Raw genomic sequence first — 18345 nt, 5'->3', positions numbered from 1 at the left:
ATTCATAGGGGCAGAAAGTAGAATAATGGCTGCAGGGACTGAGGTGAGGAGGGAATGCCAAGTTATTGTTTAATGGATATAGTCTCACTTTGGGAAGGGGAAAAAGTTCTGAAACTGATGGTGGTGATAGTTGCACAACAATGTGAATGTTTTAATGCCACTGAACTGTACATTTAAAAAGGGTTAAATGGTAACTTTTATGTTACATATTTTTACCATTTAAAAAAACCCTCTTTGGGGGATTTCTAAAATTCCAATATTTACCCAGGGATTTCTATAATGAAGGAACTGAAATGAAACAAAACATTTCCACTAATCCTTCCATCTTCCTGTATCACTTAACACATTAATCTATGTAACAGAATATGTTCCAACTGTGTTTTGAACCATCAAGAGGAATTTAACTATTCTACAAGGGACACAGTCTGTTTTAAGGTTACATACATTAACTAAATTCTAGAAACAAGAGGGTACAGAACCTTTATTTTTGAAATACGCTTCCAAACTGTCTAGATGAGAGCTGTCCAGTAGAATTTCTAAGATGATAGAAATGTTCTTTACCTGTGCTGTTCAAACTGGTAGCCAATGGCTACTGAGCAGTCACTATGTGGCTAGTGACTTCCATATGCTATGCCAAAACCGGTTTGGCTCAGTGGATAGAGCATCGGCCTGCGGACTGAAAGGTCCCGGGTTCGATTCCGGTTAAGGGCATGTACCTGGGTTGCGGGCACATCCCCCGTGGGAGATGTGCAGGAGGCAGCTGGTCGATGTTTCTCTCTCATCAATGTTTCTAACTCTCTATCTCTCTCCCTTCCTCTCTGTAAAAAATCAATAAAATATATTTTAAAAAAAAAAGAAGTAAAATTGTAGTATTATTTAAGTTTAATTAAATTTAAATAACCACCTGTGGCTACTGGCTATTGTATTGGTGAACACAGATCTGGATCTTCACCGGAGCAGCTTCAGGAGTCGAGATGAAATGTGCCTACACTGTAAATTTATGCTTGCAGCCCCTCAGACTCCCAACGCTCTCCTATCCGTAACTCTGTCACCATGAGCCACATTAGACTCCAGGAAGAATAGACCACTTTCTGAGTACCTATTACTTCAAAGCATTATAAAAAGCCATTTTATGAGCTTTATCTCATTCAATCCTACAACCTCTGACACTAAGTACAGCATGAAGTATGTAAGATTTCTTCAGGGAATCTGGCCTCTAAGAGAAACCCTAGTACATAAAGCTACATGGAGCCCAAGTCTCAAAACCCACAAAAATCTGCAAATTACCAGATACCTAGAATCCCAATCTTCAGAGGTACTCGGGAACGGAGCCGTTTTGTCTTCAGGGCTTTAAGCTGATGTAGACGATTCCAGATGGTTTGTTCAGCCTTCTCCCTGCAGAGATCAAGAGGTAGACCTAAGCCTGAGAATAAACTACACAGCAATCTAAAAGCGTAGGACAATGGGAATAAATAAAAACCTTCAACTCTTTAAATGAATACCTAACCTTAAGGTTTAGGGAAGGTAGGCAGGGAGCCAACTGAAGAACCACCATTTGCTATAACATTCCTAGAATGACACCCTTGCTGCCCATCTCCAAATCCTGATAAGCCTTTAAGCCAAACTCAGAAACAATCTATTTCACAAAGCCTTCCCCATCACTACTGCTGGAGTGTTTATCCTCCTTTCTTTAAACTACTCTATCACTTTAACTGTATTTTCCCAGTACTTAGCATTGATCCTTTCTATTTTTTTATTTTTTTACCTAGTGCTTTTCACCAGATGTTAGAGCTACTAATATATTTATCTTAGTTCCCATATGAGACTAAGCTCCTAGGCTCCATATGAAGGAAGAGTTCATTTCTGAATCTCCCAAAATACCTAGTTCTGCGTCTTGTAACAGAGACAACCCTCTGAACAAAAATGTAGGATTAATTAATTGATAGTACATCCAGTTGAGAAAACATTAAGAATAACATGCCTTGTACATACAAACAAAGTATGAAAGATGGTATGTTCACCTCTAATGGATGCCACTCAACTGCGTTCAGAAGAACTCTGTCCCCCAGCCACTGACTGCACCCTGACCCTTACGATGTGAACAACATCATAAACATGTGCCATTAGCTACAAGAAAAACCTTAGGAGAAGCTGGGTGACTCAGCACACTCTCAGTTTCCTCATCTATACAATGAGTTTGATAACATCACCTAACCCATAGAGTTGTTGTGAGAATTAAATTATTTAGTGCATATATAGTGCTCAGCACAGGACCTGACAAACAGCACATGCTCAGCAAATGTCAACTAGTTCTATAATTACTGTCTCCAGTAATTATAAAAGTGCAAATCCATTGGCTCATCTCCACGGGTAGGACAGCCTGGCACCATTAGCTCTGGCATCCTATATAATAAAAGGCTAATATGCAAATCGACCAAACGGTGGAACTACCGGTCACTGTGATGCACACTGACCACCAGGAGGCAGACGCTCAATGTAGGAGCTGCCCCCTGGTGGTCAGTGCACGCCCCCTGAGCTGGGCTCACGGCTGAGCGCAGCAGTGGTAGTGGGAGCCTCTCCCACCCCCGTGGCAGCGCTAAGGGCTAAGGATGTCCAACTGCCAGCTTAGGCCCACTCCCCACAGGGCGCAGGGTTAAGCCATCAGTCAGACATCCCCCAAGGGCTCCCAGACTGTGATAGGGCACAGGCTGGGCTGAGGAACCCCTCACCGAATTTCGTGCACTGGGCCTCTAGTTATTATATAAGATATATTCACTCTCTAGGTAAAGAACAAAGTCCCACCTGATAGAGCAGGTGACAAGGAGGATCACATCAGCCTGAGTAAAGAGCAAGGGGAAAAAAGAAAATTATGAAATTAGCTTTATAGAATCACTGCCCATGACCCTTTTTTTTCCCTGCTTATACACTTTTATGGAAAATACACTCTTAAGGAAATGTAAAAATCTGAGTACTCCATCATCAGTGAAAATGAACTACCATTAACAGATATACAGTCTCTGATTTTGGTGATAAAAAAGCTTTGGAATTAGTGGTCATAGTTGTACAACATTGTGAATATTATTAATGCCACTGCATTGTACATTTAAAAATAGTTAATTTATGCAAATGTCAATTCACTACATTATACACCTGAAACTAATATCATAATACTGCATGACAGCTATACTTTAAATTTTTTAAATGTTATCTTTTAAAAAAAAGAAAGAAAATGAACTACATAGTAATGTCGTGATAACAGAGCTTATTATGAAGCCAAAATCTGCCCTAGCCGGTTTGGCTCAGTGGATGGAGCATCAGTCTGTGGACTCAAGGGTGCCAGGTTTGATTCTGGTCAAGGACACATGTCCGGGTCGCGGGCTCGATCCCCAGTGGGGGGCATGCAGGAGGCAGCCGATCAATGATTCTCTCTCATCATTGATGTTTCTATCTCTCTCTTCTTCTCCCTTCCTCTCTGAAATCAATAAATATATATATATTTTTTTAAAAAGCCAAAATCTAGCAACTTCTAAAACGATAGGATAAAGATTTGTCTGAAGTCCATGTGTTTTGGTGTGGTATTAGATCTTATTTTCCACATACGAGGCAAACATCTTTTATTGTGGAAAAACATATATAACTTTTACCATTTTAACCAGTTCTAAATGTATAGTTCAGTAGCATTAAATATATCCACCTTGTTATGCAAATATCACCATCAACCTTCCATAACTAAAACTCTGTACTCATTAACTACTAATTCCCAACCCTGCCCCTGCAGTCTATCTTTAACTTAGTTCCTTGCCTAAAAGTGAGCACCACCATAAGATTTTCAAAAATAATGAAACAAATGTACACCTTGGTCCCATTCTACATACTTTACTCAAAAGAACTCATTCTCACCAGGCCATACCCTGTTCCTGAAACTGCATCTAAGAATTGGCACAAATGTAGAGTTTAGCATAGATCCAGGAAACAGGGAAACAGGCAATACGTGTACCTCTTGGAGATTACTGGTCCGCAGGTAGCCACTCTTCTGTAAGATGGACCAGGCTATCTCTGTGTCATTCACATTCATCTGGCAGCCATAGGTCTCAAGGTAGACTGCAATGAGAGGGAGATTCCATGGTAGGCAGATGAAAAGGGACCATATGTCTCAAAGGTCTCCTTCCCAAATGTCCCAGAAATATTGATGCTACTGGTTATCCACTAAGTCCTCTGTTGCCTCAATTCTAAGACACCATTAATTGCCAGATGTATCACCAAATTAACGACAGCTTTTCAGAACAAAAGAAATACTACATTATATACACACACCAAATATAAGTCATGTCACTTAAAATATGGGGAAAACATGCACCTAAGCATCAGGAAATCTATCTATATATATAAAAACCTAAGTGACCTTTCGACTGGTAGCTAGGATGCGCACTGACCACCAGGGGGAAGAGGCTCAACGCACAGGCATGGAAACATGGAACTGATGAATCTCAGAGGGAAGGGGAGAGGGCGGGAAGAGATTAACCAAAGGTCTTATATGCATACTAGAGGCTCAGTGCATGAAATTCGTGCACAGAGGGGTGTCCCTCAGCCTGCCTGCACCCTCTCCAATCCGGGACCCCTTGGGGGATGTCTGAATGCCGGTATTCAGACATTCCTCTCACAATCTAGGACCGCTGGGTCCTAACCACTTGCCTACGCCTGCCTAAATGTCCCTAACTGCCTCTGACTGCCAGCTTGATGCCCCTAACGGCTCCCCTGCTGGCCTGATCATCCCCTAACTACTCCCCTGCCAGCCTGATCACCCCCTAACTGAGCCTCCAGCTGCTGGGCAGCCACCATCAGTGGCTTGCCTGAGTCACAGGCCGGCCCTGGGCAGCTGGGCAGCCACCATCCCCAGCTTGCCTGAACTCACAGCCACCTTCCCCGGCTTGCCTGAGTCTCGGGCCGGCCCTGGGCAGCAGCAGCCACTATCCGTGGCCTGCCTGAGCCTCAGGCAGCTCTGCAGCTTTGTCCAAAAGGACGTCTGGATGGTCGTTGGAATATATCCAGTCTAATTAGCATACTACCCTTTTATTAGTATAGACCTGTGTTCGGCACATGTCGCAAGCCACATGCAGCTCTTTGGCCCCTTGAGTGTGGCTCTTCCACAAAATACCACATGCGGGCGTGCCTACAGTGTGAATGAAACTTCGTGGCCCATGTACAAAAGTCAGTTTTCAGCCTGGGCGAATCTATTTTAAAGAAGTACTGTTGATACTTGGCTCTGTTAACTAATGAGTTTGCTAACAACTAGTATAGACTAGAGTCCCGGTGCACGAATCCTTGGCCTGCAGGGATCAGGCCAAAACTGGCAGTCTGACATCCCCCGAGGGGTCCCAGATTGCGAGACGGTGCAGGCCAGGCCAAGGGACCCCACCGGTGCACAGGGGCCTCTAGTATGGTTATAAAAACAATCAGAAAAGCAGGGATTCGCTGACAGCATTGATTATCAATCCAGAAGAAAAACAAATTTAAATCCACACATAGCCCAGACCAGGTAGCTCACTTGATTAGAACATCATCCCAATATATCATGGTCAAGAATCAACCAATGAATGCATAAATAAGTGGAACAACAGCAAATAGATGTCTGAGAGACAGAGATAGATAGATAAATAGAGATGTAGATATAGATGAGACACATAGTATTATTTATAATATAAAAATTTGGAAGCAACCTAATGTCCAACTATAGGGGACAGGCTGAGAAACATCATGATATAGAACAAATGTGATATTTTGTACTAATTTTTTTTAATTTAATTATAAATAATGTAGTTTTGGGGAAAATGTTAAATGAAAACAAGTTACAAATAATTTTCACCTTATGATTGCAACCAAATCTTTAAGAACTATAAAGGGAAATAGTTTTTTGAAACAGAGCAAGGGGGAAAGGTCTGATTGTCCCTTAATTTCTCTTCAAACTTTTTTAAGGCATATAACTGATTGCATGTTTCTAAGGAAAGCTCTACCTAAGTATAAAGAGTGAATTTCTATAGCACCAATTGTGAAAGCTGCCTTAAAACTTAAAGACAATCTAAAAATTAGAACAGAAAGTACAGGATTTCCAAAGGTAACCAAAGAGAGGACTACCTAGGACTCTATCCCCTAGTTGTGTGTACTAACACTATAAGTTCCTTCATATTAATGTTACTTGGTGGAGTTTAATTAATCCATAACTTAGGAAGCCTTCCCACACTGTTAAACTTCCAAACCTAGGTATGTAATAAAAGGACAGTTAAGAATCAGGCTATGGATGCTGGAAAAGAGCAAAGCAGAAAGCCCAAAGAGAGACAAGAAATAAAACCAACCTTTTCTCTGCCTTCCTAAAAGTTCATCCACTGTGAGATATGGGGGTGGGTCCACCACATCTGAAGAAGCCAGCTTCTCTTGAGGAACTGAAGCACTTCTTAAAAAATGCTGAAAAGTTGGTCCAGTAGCCAGCCTGGAGCTGAAATCCTTCCGAACTCCATCCTCCTGCTGCCCCTCTGGACCGGGACATGCGGTGCCAGAGAAACTGCTGTGTGCCCTGCAGGTCCGGAGCAGCAGCCAGGACACAGAGGCTAAGGGCCCCCACCCCAGACACCTCTGTGCTTGGAGGATACACTGTAAATGATGCATGGTGCTAAAACAGCTCAAAGTCTGCAAAAAAATAACGACATCATCAACATTTATTGAACACAATGTAGAGGGCACTACTCTAAGTACTTCAAGTAGATGATACCTTTAACAATAGTATCCCTATTTTTACAGGTGAAAACACTGAGGCAGCTTGCCCAAGATCACACAAAGGCGTCCCAGAGATGAGATGCAAATCCAGGCAGTGTACCGTGGGGCCTTGACTTACGAGTTTAATTCGTTCCATGACGGAGCTTATAACTCAAATTACTCGTATGTCAAATCAAAAAGTGAACGAGTGAGACACGTGATGCTGGGCTGATGTTGTGGCGTTCACTGTGACGTTTGCTGCGCCAACTAGCGGTGGGGTATCTGAAGCTGGCTCGTAACCTGAATTTTAGCTCGCAACTCAAAGCAAAAAATCAGCCAAGAGACGGCTCGTATCTCAAAAAACTTGTTATTCGGGACACTCGTAAGTCAAGGCCCCACTGTATTTTCAAAACAAAGGGGTGGTAGAGATGAGATGAGAAGCCCTGACAAAATAAAGTAGCACCTTGGAACAATTCGAAAGGCTTTAAGCATATTTACTCATTAAATCTTCACAGCAGCTGAAACTGGTTTGGCTCAGTGGATAGAGCGTCGGCCTGCGACTGAAAGGTCCCAGGTTCGATTCCGGTCAGGGGCATGTACCTTGGTTGCGGGCACATCCCCAGTGGGAGATGTGCAGGAGGCAGCTGATCGATGTTTCTCTCCCATCGATGTTTCTAACTCTCTATCCCTCTCTCTTCCTCTCTGTAAAAAATCAATAAAATATATTTAAAAAAAATAAAATAAAATAAATAAATCTTCACAGCAATCATAAGCAAGACAGGCAACAGACACTATTATTATGCCATTCAGAGATGAGGAAAGACACAAGAAAGGCTGAGGAACTTACCTAAGCTCCCACAGCCAGTAAGCAACAGCACTGTCCACCTTCCTACACTGTCTCCCAATACTGTGAAAACCAAAGGAATATATCTAATATGGGGCACCATATGCCTGATCAATGACTCCTTCTACCGTCCTTGAGTCTCAAATTACTACCTTCAAACTTCCCACCCATGGCTGGTGGGGTGGAAAATGGCACAACCTTTACATGGGGCAATGTGCCATTTTCCATCAAATTAGACACACACAAACCTTTTGACCAAGCAGTTCCATTCCTAGATATTTATCCTACAGATATACTCTTACATAGACAAAATGACCTACTTATAAGGATACTTGTTGCAGTAGTGTTTCTAATAGCAAAAGAATGGGAGATATCAAATATCATCAATAGGGGACTAGTTAAGTAAGTCATGGTATATCCATACAATGGAATAAGATGGAACTGTCAGAAATGAGGCTGAATCTATACATGGCGAAAGCAAGGAAGCAGCCCTGGCTGTGTGGTTCAGTTGGTGAGAGTGTTGTCCCGTATAACGAAAGGTTGTGGGTTCAATTCCCGGTCAGGGCATGTAGCAAGGTTTTGGGTTTGGTCCCTGATCAGGGTGTGTGTGGGAGGCAACCAATCAATATTTCACTCTCACATCGATATTTCACTCTTTATCTCCCTCTCTCTCTAAAAAAAAATCAGTTTTTAAAAAATGAAAAAAAGCACCCGGCCAGCATGGCTCAGTGGTTAAGCATTGACCTCTGAACCCAGGTGGTCAGAGTTCGATTCTGATCAGGGCACATGCCTGGGTTGTGAGCTCAATCCCCAGTGGGGGATGTGCAGGAGGCAGCCAATCAATGATTCTATCATTGACTAGAGGCCCGAAGCATGAAATTTGTGCAAGAGTAGGCCTTCCTTCCCCCAGCTGCCAGCACCGGCTTCCCTCTGGCACCGGGACCCGGGCTGGCTTCCCTCTGGCCATCGCAGGCACCTGGGACCCGGGCTTCCCTCGCAGCCCCAGCTTCATCCGGAAAGATGTCCAGTCTAATTAGCATATTATGCTTTTATTATTATAGATGTTTCTATCTCTCTCTTCCTCCCTGAAATCAATAAAAATGTTTTTTAAAAAAAACTAAAACAGCAAGGAAGCAAAGTGCTAGAGACTACCTACAGTATGCTATACTCAAATCTGTGGGGGAAGGAAGGCGGAACATTAAGGTGCATATTTGTAAGTATACACAGTATCTCTAGAATGCATAAGAAACAGTAACTGCCTCCCAAGAATAAACCCAGGTGATTCAAAATACAAGATTTGGAGACATACTTTCCACCACATTTAAGGGACTGCCTCACTCCATCCATTCCAGGTATCTTTATACTGATCATCACTAGTTTTCTAGGCTTTTACCCATGCTGTTCTCTCTGGCTGGTATGTCTTCTCTCTACTGCCTTGGCCAACTCCTATGATACTTTTAAGGTCTCTGCTCCCTCCTGGAAGCCTGTCCTTGCCACCCTGCCTCCCAAAATCTAGGTTGGGGTCCTCCTCTAGGTCCCCAAGGCCTCCTTATAACTTTCTTTCACAAGAGTCATTACACTTTGCCATCTCTTATAAGCTGGGAGGTGCCTGAAAGCAGGAAACCAATCTCATTCATATTTACATCAGGCACTGTACGTGTAAAATGAGCAGACGTGGCCTGTTACCTTTCCCAGCTGATCACCTGCTGTATATGCTACCAGTACTTTAGGCAGGAACAGTGCTAACCTACATCAAGTGTCAGAGAACAGCAGCTTTTAGTGTGAGCTTTAAAGTTACCCATTTCTTACTGTGTGACCTTGGGCAAGTCAAATTCCTGCCTCTGAGCTGTAAAAGAATAAAAGTAGTACCCATCTCCCAGAGATGATGTGAGCATTAAAGTGTTCAGTAACTTCACATCTGCAGCCCACATCCCCTCCCATGGAGCACTGTAGTTAAGACCCTATAGTTAGAGTCTGACCCAACTGCCCCCCAGCCAGGTACCTTTGGGCATCTAGGAGCTTCTTAAGCCCTGGGAGCTTCCATTTCTTTATGGGTGAAATAGGGGTAACAGTACTACCTCTATGTCTGTTGTGAGGATCAAATGTGATCCTACAAATAAAACGCTTGCATGGCACAATAAGGGGCTCAGAAATTAATTGGTAGTCGGCAAGAACCATGAGACAACAGCCTCGTCTCCGGATATCTAAACACAAACAATGAAGCATCCCAAACATTCTACTGGGTGGTTACAATGTGGGGCTAAGCGTGTCCCGTGGATTACCGTATTTAATCCTCACAGCAGCTCTGTGAGGCAGGTTCTAATAGCATCCCCTTCACAGGTGACAGGGCTAAGGCCCAGGGTGAAGAGGGTGACCTGCCTAAGGTCACAACGAGTAGGCAGCGGTGCTGGGGTGTGAACCCCGACAGTCTGACACCAGGGTCTGCACGGGGACCAGCAAGCCATCCCCAGCCCCCACCCCCCGAACACCGTGCATTTCGGAGCCTCCGCAGCCCCTCCTGCCACCGCGCGGGTGCGCAGCACACCTTCGCCCAGCGCGCCGCTCACCTCCCGCAACTGGGGCGCCCAGCGCGCAGCGAAAGCTCCCGGCCTGACCCGAACAGCTGCCGGCGCACGCGCGACTTCCGTTCCGCCGCGACTTCCGTCCGGTTGGTTCCAACGGAAGTGCCTCCTCCGAAAGGTCCGGGTGGGTGCAGGTTCCTTGTTTTGAAAAATCTCCACTACTCGGTGAACCTTACGATACCCAGTAGCCAGCATGTGGCAACTGAGCGCTTGAAAAGTGATGAATGCGAGTTAAGTGGGCTCTAAATGTCGAACAAAGAATGCAAAATGTCTCCTCTTTATATATATGTTTTTATTGATTTCAGAGAGACGAAGGGAGTGAGAGAAACATCACTGATGGGAGAGAATCGTTGATGGGCTGCCTCCTGCAAGCCCCGCGACTGGGGATCGAGCCCTCAACCCCGCCTGTGCCCAAAGGGGAAATCAACCATGACCTCCTGCTTCAACCACTGAGCATACCTGCCAGGCTCATTTTACTTTTTAATGTGGCTACTGGGAAATTTTAAATTACATAGTTGGCTCACATTCTATTTCTGTTGCACAGCGCTGTGCTATAGGTTAAAGAATTCCGGATTCAAGTCTCCAGTCTGCACCCCAGCTTGAGTTACAGATCCACACATAGTCCAGCTATCTAATTGGTACCTGTTCCTGCCCAATCTGACCATCTCAGTGAATGACCCCAGCATCCTCCCAATTTCACTAGGAGAAACTGAAGTCATTTTTGTTTCCTTTCCTCAATCCGTCATCAAGTCCTCCTGTCAGCTCTAACTCCAAAATGTCTCAAATCTGTCCACTTCCCATTTTTCTATTTTGCCCTTGCCCTTGTTTCCTACAGACCATTTCCCACACAGCGCCTAAGAGGGTTTGTTTGTTTGTTTTGTTAACTCGGATCACATCACTCTGTTGCACAGCGCTGTGCTATAGGTTAAAGAATTTGGATTCAAGTCTCCAGTCTAAACCCCAGCTGGAGTTACAGATCCACACATAGTCCAGCTATCTAAGTGGTACCTGTTCCTGCCCAATCTGACCATCTCAGTGAATGACCCACACATCCTCCTAATTTCACTAGGAGAAACCGAAGTCATTTTTGTTTCCTTTCCTCAATCCGTCATCAAGTCCTCCTGTCAGCTCTAACTCCAAAATGTCTCAAATCTGTCCACTTCCCATTTTTCTATTTTGCCCTTGCCCTTGTTTCCTACAGACCATTTCCCACACAGAGCCTAAGAGGGTTTGTTTGTTTGTTTGTTTGTTTGTTTTGTTAACTGAGGTCACATCACTACTAGGCTGACAACTCAAGGTGGCTTGCAATAAATTCAGGTTTCCTGTTGTGTCCTAGGAACTGCATGGTCTGGCCTCTGCTTACTTTTACTTCTCCAACCACTTCCTACTACTTACTTCTAGCATGTTCTCTATAGTTGACTCAACTGCAACTACATAATTTTATTTTATTCCTTCAATATCCCAAGCACATGTTTATCTCAAAGTCTTTGTACTTACTATTCTCTTTCTGAAATGTTCTCCTGAATTGTTTAATGGTTGGCCCCTTCTCATCCTTCATGTATCAGCTTAAATATAATTTCTTCAGAGAGGCCTCTCTGACCACCCCATATATACTGCTCCTGTCACTATCACACCATTTTCTTCACAATACTTGTCACTATGCAAAATGATAGCTCTTTTTGTGTGATTGTTTGTTTGTTTTTAGTTGTCTTTGCCTATTCCCAAACTTTTAGCTCCTTGAGAGCAGGGACACATTCTATCTTATTCACTGCAATATCCTCAGGCTCTAGCCCAGAGTCTGGTTCATAGAAGGGCTTAATAAATATTTGAATAAAACAAAAACATTTCTAAAGTTTACACTGTATCCTTAGATGATTGTTGGGTGTTGATTCAGTCAAATATACAAAGGCAAACACTGGCCAAAAAATTGTATTATGGTTCTTGTTTTTTACTGTGGTTCTCCAGATAATTTAGGATGTGATCAAGTCATTTGGGGGAATTATCAGCACCATGAAAGTACAAAATTCCAGAATTCTCCCTGAAAAATTCTTAAACTCTGTAGACAAGTTCCTAGGCATCCTGGGATCTAAAGATTCCCGGTGGAGAAATATTCAGGTTTACTGTCATATTTTGTACTGCCCGGGGAAGATGTCCTGTCCTAATTTGGCCATGGGGAAGCCCCATCATGGTGGCAGCACCTACGTCCTAAAAGAAGTTATGTTGGGGGGGTTAGCCCCCCACCCACCACAGTGAGTGAAGAAAACATTCCTTCTCCTTCCCGGGTGACCCCAAGCATAGAGCCTATCCTTCCAGGCATAGCAATTCCCTTATCATTTCACCATGGCCCCTCCCTCTTTATTCTCAGTCTTATCTTCTTAGAATCACAGAAGAGAGGAATTCTAGAAGAGAAGGAAGCCACTTTTAGAGCTTCCAATGCAAAAGTCAGGGAAGATTTGAACCCAGGTCTCCTGACTTCTTAGAACTGTGCTCTTTCCAATCTGGACCTTCTGCTAGCAGTCCCATGAGAAGGTGTCACCTTCTCCCTTTGTGGCCAGAGCAGGGGGCAGCTGGTCAGAGGATGTTAGAGCTACTCTTTTCTAGCTCTAATTACCCCTGAGGCAAAGCTGGCAGTTTGAGGGATGTTGTCTGGTGCCTATTATGCTGCCCCCCCACACACACACACACCAGTCATTCCCAACATCTCTATTATCCTTCCCCCACACATACTAACCCACATGGAGGCGAGAGACCATTGCCCCCCACCACGCCCATCACTCACCACATTCGGACCACAAGGGTCCACTTTCAGTAACCATGTTGTGGAGTCTTGTACAGTGTTTTGCTTGAGCAGTGAAGATGATGAAAACAAATCCTTCACCAGGTGTTTGGGAGTGCCATGTTCCATCCCACCTTGGGATCTGTCACCTGGGATACTATTACCCCTTCCATCTGACTAACTCCTACAAGTTGATGATCGTTCTCATTGCTACTGAGCAATTACTCCTCCCCCATGATGATAGGCTCGGCCACATGACTTGTTTTGGCCAATGAAGTAAGAGTAGATATAATGCAGACAGAGACAGAGGATGTAAATGTGCTTGTGCAAGGCGCTTGTCTTTGAACTCCAGTGACTTGCCATGAGAGGAGCCTGCCCTGAGAGCTTATGCCCTTCATCCTGGGCTCCAAAAGGAATGAACATAGAAGAGACCTGAGCCCAACCCACAGCCTGGACCAAGACCACCCAGCCAAACCCAGCTCCTAATAGTCAAACTGCAGTCAACTGCAGCCTCAAAAGCATGGAAACAAATGCTTGTTGCTATGGCCACTGAGACTGAGTGGTTTTCTTCCACAGCATTATTGCAGTAGTAGCTGGTCTTTAGCGTGCTCCTTCAGATGGACATCAGCTTCAGGTCTCCTTCTGAAACTACTCTAACCCCCCAGAGCAGGTCAGATCCCCACTGGCCTCTCTGCTAGCTCCATGTGTCTGCCCAATCTGAGTCACACATTTGATTATGAGAGCTTCTGCTGGCTTTCTTTACCCTGCATGTAGGGACCTGTCAGTCTGGCTGCCAGAAAAGCAGCTCCTGGCCCCAAGGACAAGAACAAAGTTGGTGAGCACTAGATGTTTCTTAAATGAAGAGTGGATTAACCGTCCACCTAGTGTGGGTCAGTGGTTGAGTTGAAAGGTCACGGGTTCGATTTCTGGTCAGGGCACATGCTGGGGTTTCAGGCTTGATCTCCAGTAGGGGCCGTGCAGGAGGCAGCCAATCGGTGTTTCTATCTCTCTATCCCTCTCCCTTCCTCTCTCTCTCTAAAATCAATAAAAACTTTATTTTTAAAGATCGATAGGCAGATGGAAGGATGGATGGCATTTCCCCAGGTTTCTAGAACCACTCTGTCTTGTTATATGACTTAATGTGAGCCTCAGTTTCCTCTTGTAGAGGTTTGACTAGAACTGCTTAGCTTAATACAATAGCCTCTAGACATATGTGACTATTGAGCACTTGATATGCAGCTAGTGAGAATGAGGAACTGAATTTAATTTTAATATAAAAACTGATAGTTTAGTTATAAGAAAACTTAGGAACAAGTTAGATATATGAATCTACTTTTTAAACTAAATTTTATGAAATCTAAATACAAATTAAGTAATTCCTATAAGAATTTGGCATCTAGAGATGTGTGTGCCCTAGCTGGTTTGGCTCAGTGGATAGAGCATAGGCCTGCAGACCGAAGGGTCCCGGGTTCGATTTCAGTTAAGGGCATGTACCTTGGTTGCAGGCTCCTCCTGGCCTGGGCCCCGGTTGGGTCTCATGTAGGAGGCAACCAATCGATGTGCTTCTCTCATATCGATATTTTTCTCTGTCTTTCCCTCTCTCTTCCACTCTCTCTAAAAGTCAATGGGAATATATCCTTGGGTAAGGATTAAATAAATAAATAAATAAATGTATAGGTGTAAAATATACACCAGATTTCAAAGACTTAATATGAGGAAAAATCGTAAAACACTTCATTAATAAATTTTTATATTGTGTGTTGAAGTGTATTTTAGACCTGTTGGGTTAAATTAAATATATTATTACATTTATTTTCATCTATTTTTTTTTTTACTTTTTTTAGTACGAGAAAATTTGCAAATACATGTATGGCTTACATTATATTTCTAATGGATAGTGCAGGGCCAGAGAAAGTCTCTAAGGTGAACAAGGGCTTGAAGTCAAAAAGACCTACATTGAAAATTCAAGCTCAGACATTTCATAGCTGTATGACTTTGGGCACCTCACTCCCCCCATCTGAGTCCCAGTGTCCTTACTTGTAAAATAGAGATCGTTGTGCCTACCACAAAGATGTGTGCTAAGGATCTGGGGAGGAAATATATGTACATTGTCTGGCAGACAGCAGCCACTTTTTCATTACTGCTGTCACGGTGATTTTCTGGACAATGTCAGCAAGTAGGTTGTTAAAAACGTGGCAAACTCATATCCAGCCAGCACAGTACAGCTTCCAAAGAATGTTCCACTAAGCAGGTCCAAGTGTCCTCCCTTTGGCAGGAAAGCGGGCTGCGACTCTCTGATGATGTTAAAATAGGTCACAAAGTCACTGACATTCTTTTCTTCAAGAGGTGGAAACTAACCCGGCTGTAGCTCAGTTGATTAGAGCATCGTCCCAATACACCAAGGTGCTGAGTTCAGTCCCAGGTCAGGGCACATACAAGAATCAACTAATGTATGCATGAATAAGTGGAACAACAAATCACTGTCTGTCTGTCTGTCTGTCTGTCTCTCTCTCTCTCTCTCCCCCCCCCCCCCCATGTCCTCCCCTCTCTCCTCTCTCTCTCAAACCAATCCATCAATTAAAAGGTGGGAATTAATTCCCCTCTCTTTGAGCGTGGGCTGGGCTTACTGTTAATGAATAAAATAAAGCAAAAGTGACATTCAAGACTGGATCCTAAGAGGCACTGTGGATTCCTCTTGGCTCTCTCTTCTGTGTCACTCACTCTGATGGAAGCCAGCTGTCATGAGCATATTTAAGCAGCCCTATGATTAGGTTCATGTGGTGAGGAACTGGAGTTTCCTGCCAGCAGCAATGAGTGAGCAATATTGGAAACAGACCCTCTAGCCCCAGTCAAGCCTGCAGATAAGTGTAGCCCAGCCAACATCATGACTATAACTTCATGGTAGGACCTGAGACAAGAACAACCCAGTTTAGCCCCTCTCAAATTCCTAATCCAAAGAACTTGAAAGATAATAAATTATTGTTTTAAGCTGCTAAATTGGGGGGTAATTTGTTATGCAACAATAGAAAACAAATACACTTTCTTTGATCCTGTGCCTAAAGACCTGCTTTTCTCCCAGGAAAGGGGCCCCAGTCTTGGGTCTGGTCCTTCTTGGGAGTTTGGGGACCACCACAGGACCCAAAGATCAAGGCACAAACCACAGACACTAGGTCAGGCTGCCTATGTGCTCACAGGTTGTTTATTTGTCTAAGAATAAGGAGGAAAGAGAAGATGAAGGGGAGAACCACATGCCCCAAGGTGGTGGAGCTTGAGGGTAGCAATGAACAGAAAGGCTCCTCTTTCTCTTGCTTCAGACTCCAGGGAACTCCAGCTTCAGATGGGGCCTCTGGGGTGGCTTTGGGGCCTCTAGGAGGCTTGGCAGTTGCTGGCTGGGGTCAGGATCCCCACAGGGGCAGTCCCAGACTTGGAATGGCTTCTGTGTACACAAAATATCTCTCTGCAAAGGCACTGGTGGGGAGATGGGGCAGGGGCAATAGGGAAACTACCCCATCACAGCAGGATCCACTGTCCTGAATCTGGGTCCCAGTCCCCAAGACTATCCCAGCCTCCTCAGGGGCTGGGTCTCTCTGCACCCTTGTTCCTTTCCTCTCCTTTTCCTCAGCCCAGTATTGAGCAGGCAGTCAGTGGAGGGCCAGGTCAGGCCATGGGGTGGACACCTCCTCCTCGGGGCTAGTGCATCTGGCGACCTCTAGGCCAAGAGCCCCAGGCGGGTGACTTTGGCCGAGAGGAAGGAGTGGATGATGAAGACCATGGTTTTGGGGCACGAATGCAGGTCCAGCTGCTGCAGGGTGGATGGAGAGAAGGGTCAGGAACTCCATGTAGCCTGGCCTCCAGGAGACCATAGCCCCCCGCCCCCTCCACTCACAATCTCTCCTTCAGCACCCCCGAAGTCCAGGAACAGGAGACTGGCACCATCGTCCGAGGACATCTGCAGCTTCTCAAAGGGCTGTCGGAGCAGCACAGGTTGGGCCGCACCTGGCTCAGCTGCCCACAGTGTGAAGCCCTTGTCAATGTGCACAGAGAGGTTGCAGGGACGGCCGTTCCACGTGCAGGCTGCAGGGAGGGCACATGGGCATGGGGAGGGTGTGTGGAATGGGCAGAGCTGGCCCTCAGAGACCACAAGCCTACCTCCAACCCCAACTGGCAGTTCCAAAAGTGGGGCTTGAATACCACCAGGGATGGGAGGCTCACTATTTGTCATGCCATCTGTATACCCACCCTACACAGAGACACCCCTACCCTAACATAAGAAAGGTGGGCCCTAGCCAGTTTGGCTCAGTGGATAGAGCATCGGCCTGTGGACTGAAAGGTCCCGGGGTTCGATTCCAGTCAAGGCACATGCCCAGGTTGCAGGCTTGATTCCCAGTGGGGGCCGTACAGGAGGCAGGCGATCAATGATTCTCTCATCATTGAAGAAAGAAAGAAAGAAAGAAAGAAAGAAAGAAAGAAAGAAAGAAAGAAAGAAAGAAAGAAAGATAGAAAGAAAGAAAGAAAGAAAGAAAGAAAGATAGAAAGAAAGAAAGAAAGAAAGAAAGAAAGATAGAAAGAAAGAAAGAAAGAAAGAAAGAAAGACTCAGAAAAATTATACCCCACTTCTAGTCCCACTTCCAGTAGCACCAAAAGTGGAAAGGGGGAGTTTAAATTCTGCATGGACAGGAGGCTCACTTCCTAAAAAAACATCAGCAGACCTACCAACATGGCCCTTGGAGGCCTTAGAAACATTGCTCAGTCAAATGTGAATTTCAGGTAAACAATGGATAATTTGGACATTCTTATACTTAAAAAAATATTTATCTATAATTCAAATTTAAGTGTGTACCCTTTATTCTGGCAACCCTATTCCAAATACCATCTCTCAAATTCTCATCAGCAGACTCACAAAGCCTCGGGGAAGGAAAACCCGGGTTGGGGGTGGGGGGCGGGGGGAGTCTCAACTACCGACCAGGGCACCTGCATGCCCAAAACAGAAGGCCCTCAAAGACCCCGAACCCTATGTTCCACCCACCGCAAATACCCTAAAGAAAGAAGCTTGAGCCCTGGCCAGTGTGCTTGCTCAGTGGTTAGAGCATCGGCACCAAGCACCGAAGGTTCCACACCCAGCCCCTGTCAGGGCATGTGCGGGAGGCAACCAATCAATGTGTCTCTCTCACACCGATCTTTCTCTCTCTCTTTCTTTCCCCCTCCCTTCCACTCTCTCTAATAATCAATGCAAAAAAAAATAATATCCTTGGGTGAGGATTGAAAATAAGAAAAAAGAATGTGTATTGTGATGTAATATACACATTTCCTGCAACTTACCTATCCATCAATACCCTAAACATTGTAGAGCCATAGAATAAATTCTACTAGACCATTAAAAAGAATAGAATTTTATG

At 44.6% G+C, this 18345-nt stretch overlaps 2 protein-coding genes across 5 annotated transcripts in view; both read right to left on the bottom strand.

The window, feature by feature from the left end:
- CDK5RAP1 (CDK5 regulatory subunit associated protein 1) overlaps window positions 1-10242 on the bottom strand; it is a 30603-nt gene extending 20361 nt beyond the window's left edge. For 2 of the 4 annotated variants that reach the window (XR_001514015.1, XM_006764598.2), the window contains exons 1-5: window positions 10159-10242; window positions 6351-6681; window positions 3998-4101; window positions 2803-2837; window positions 1295-1395 (exon numbers count right to left, since the gene is read on the bottom strand). Coding sequence is in view for 3 of the 4 variants with exons in the window: in XM_006764598.2 (XP_006764661.1) it covers window positions 1295-1395; window positions 2803-2837; window positions 3998-4101; window positions 6351-6660 (550 nt within the window). In the remaining variant the exon portion in view is untranslated. Of the gene's footprint in view, window positions 1-1294; window positions 1396-2802; window positions 2838-3997; window positions 4102-6350; window positions 6682-7594; window positions 7655-10136 lie in introns of all 4 variants that reach the window. The other 2 variants (XM_015564497.1, XM_015564498.1) reach the window with 2 other exon arrangements.
- A 5878-nt stretch (window positions 10243-16120) lies between these two features.
- Window positions 16121-18345, bottom strand: part of SNTA1 (syntrophin alpha 1) — a 31803-nt gene continuing 29578 nt past the window's right edge. Inside the window, exons 8-9 of the mRNA XM_015564512.1 lie at window positions 16836-17023; window positions 16121-16751 (exon numbers count right to left, since the gene is read on the bottom strand). Coding sequence (XP_015419998.1) covers window positions 16659-16751; window positions 16836-17023 — 281 coding nt within the window. The 3' untranslated portion in view covers window positions 16121-16658. The remainder of the gene's footprint in view (window positions 16752-16835; window positions 17024-18345) is intronic.

Source organism: Myotis davidii, unplaced genomic scaffold, assembly GCF_000327345.1.
Source record: "Myotis davidii unplaced genomic scaffold, ASM32734v1 scaffold38, whole genome shotgun sequence".
NCBI classification, from domain to species: Eukaryota; Metazoa; Chordata; class Mammalia; order Chiroptera; family Vespertilionidae; genus Myotis; species Myotis davidii.
The sequence above is the reverse complement of the archived record's forward strand: the minus strand, read 5'-3'. Positions and strand labels throughout refer to the sequence as shown.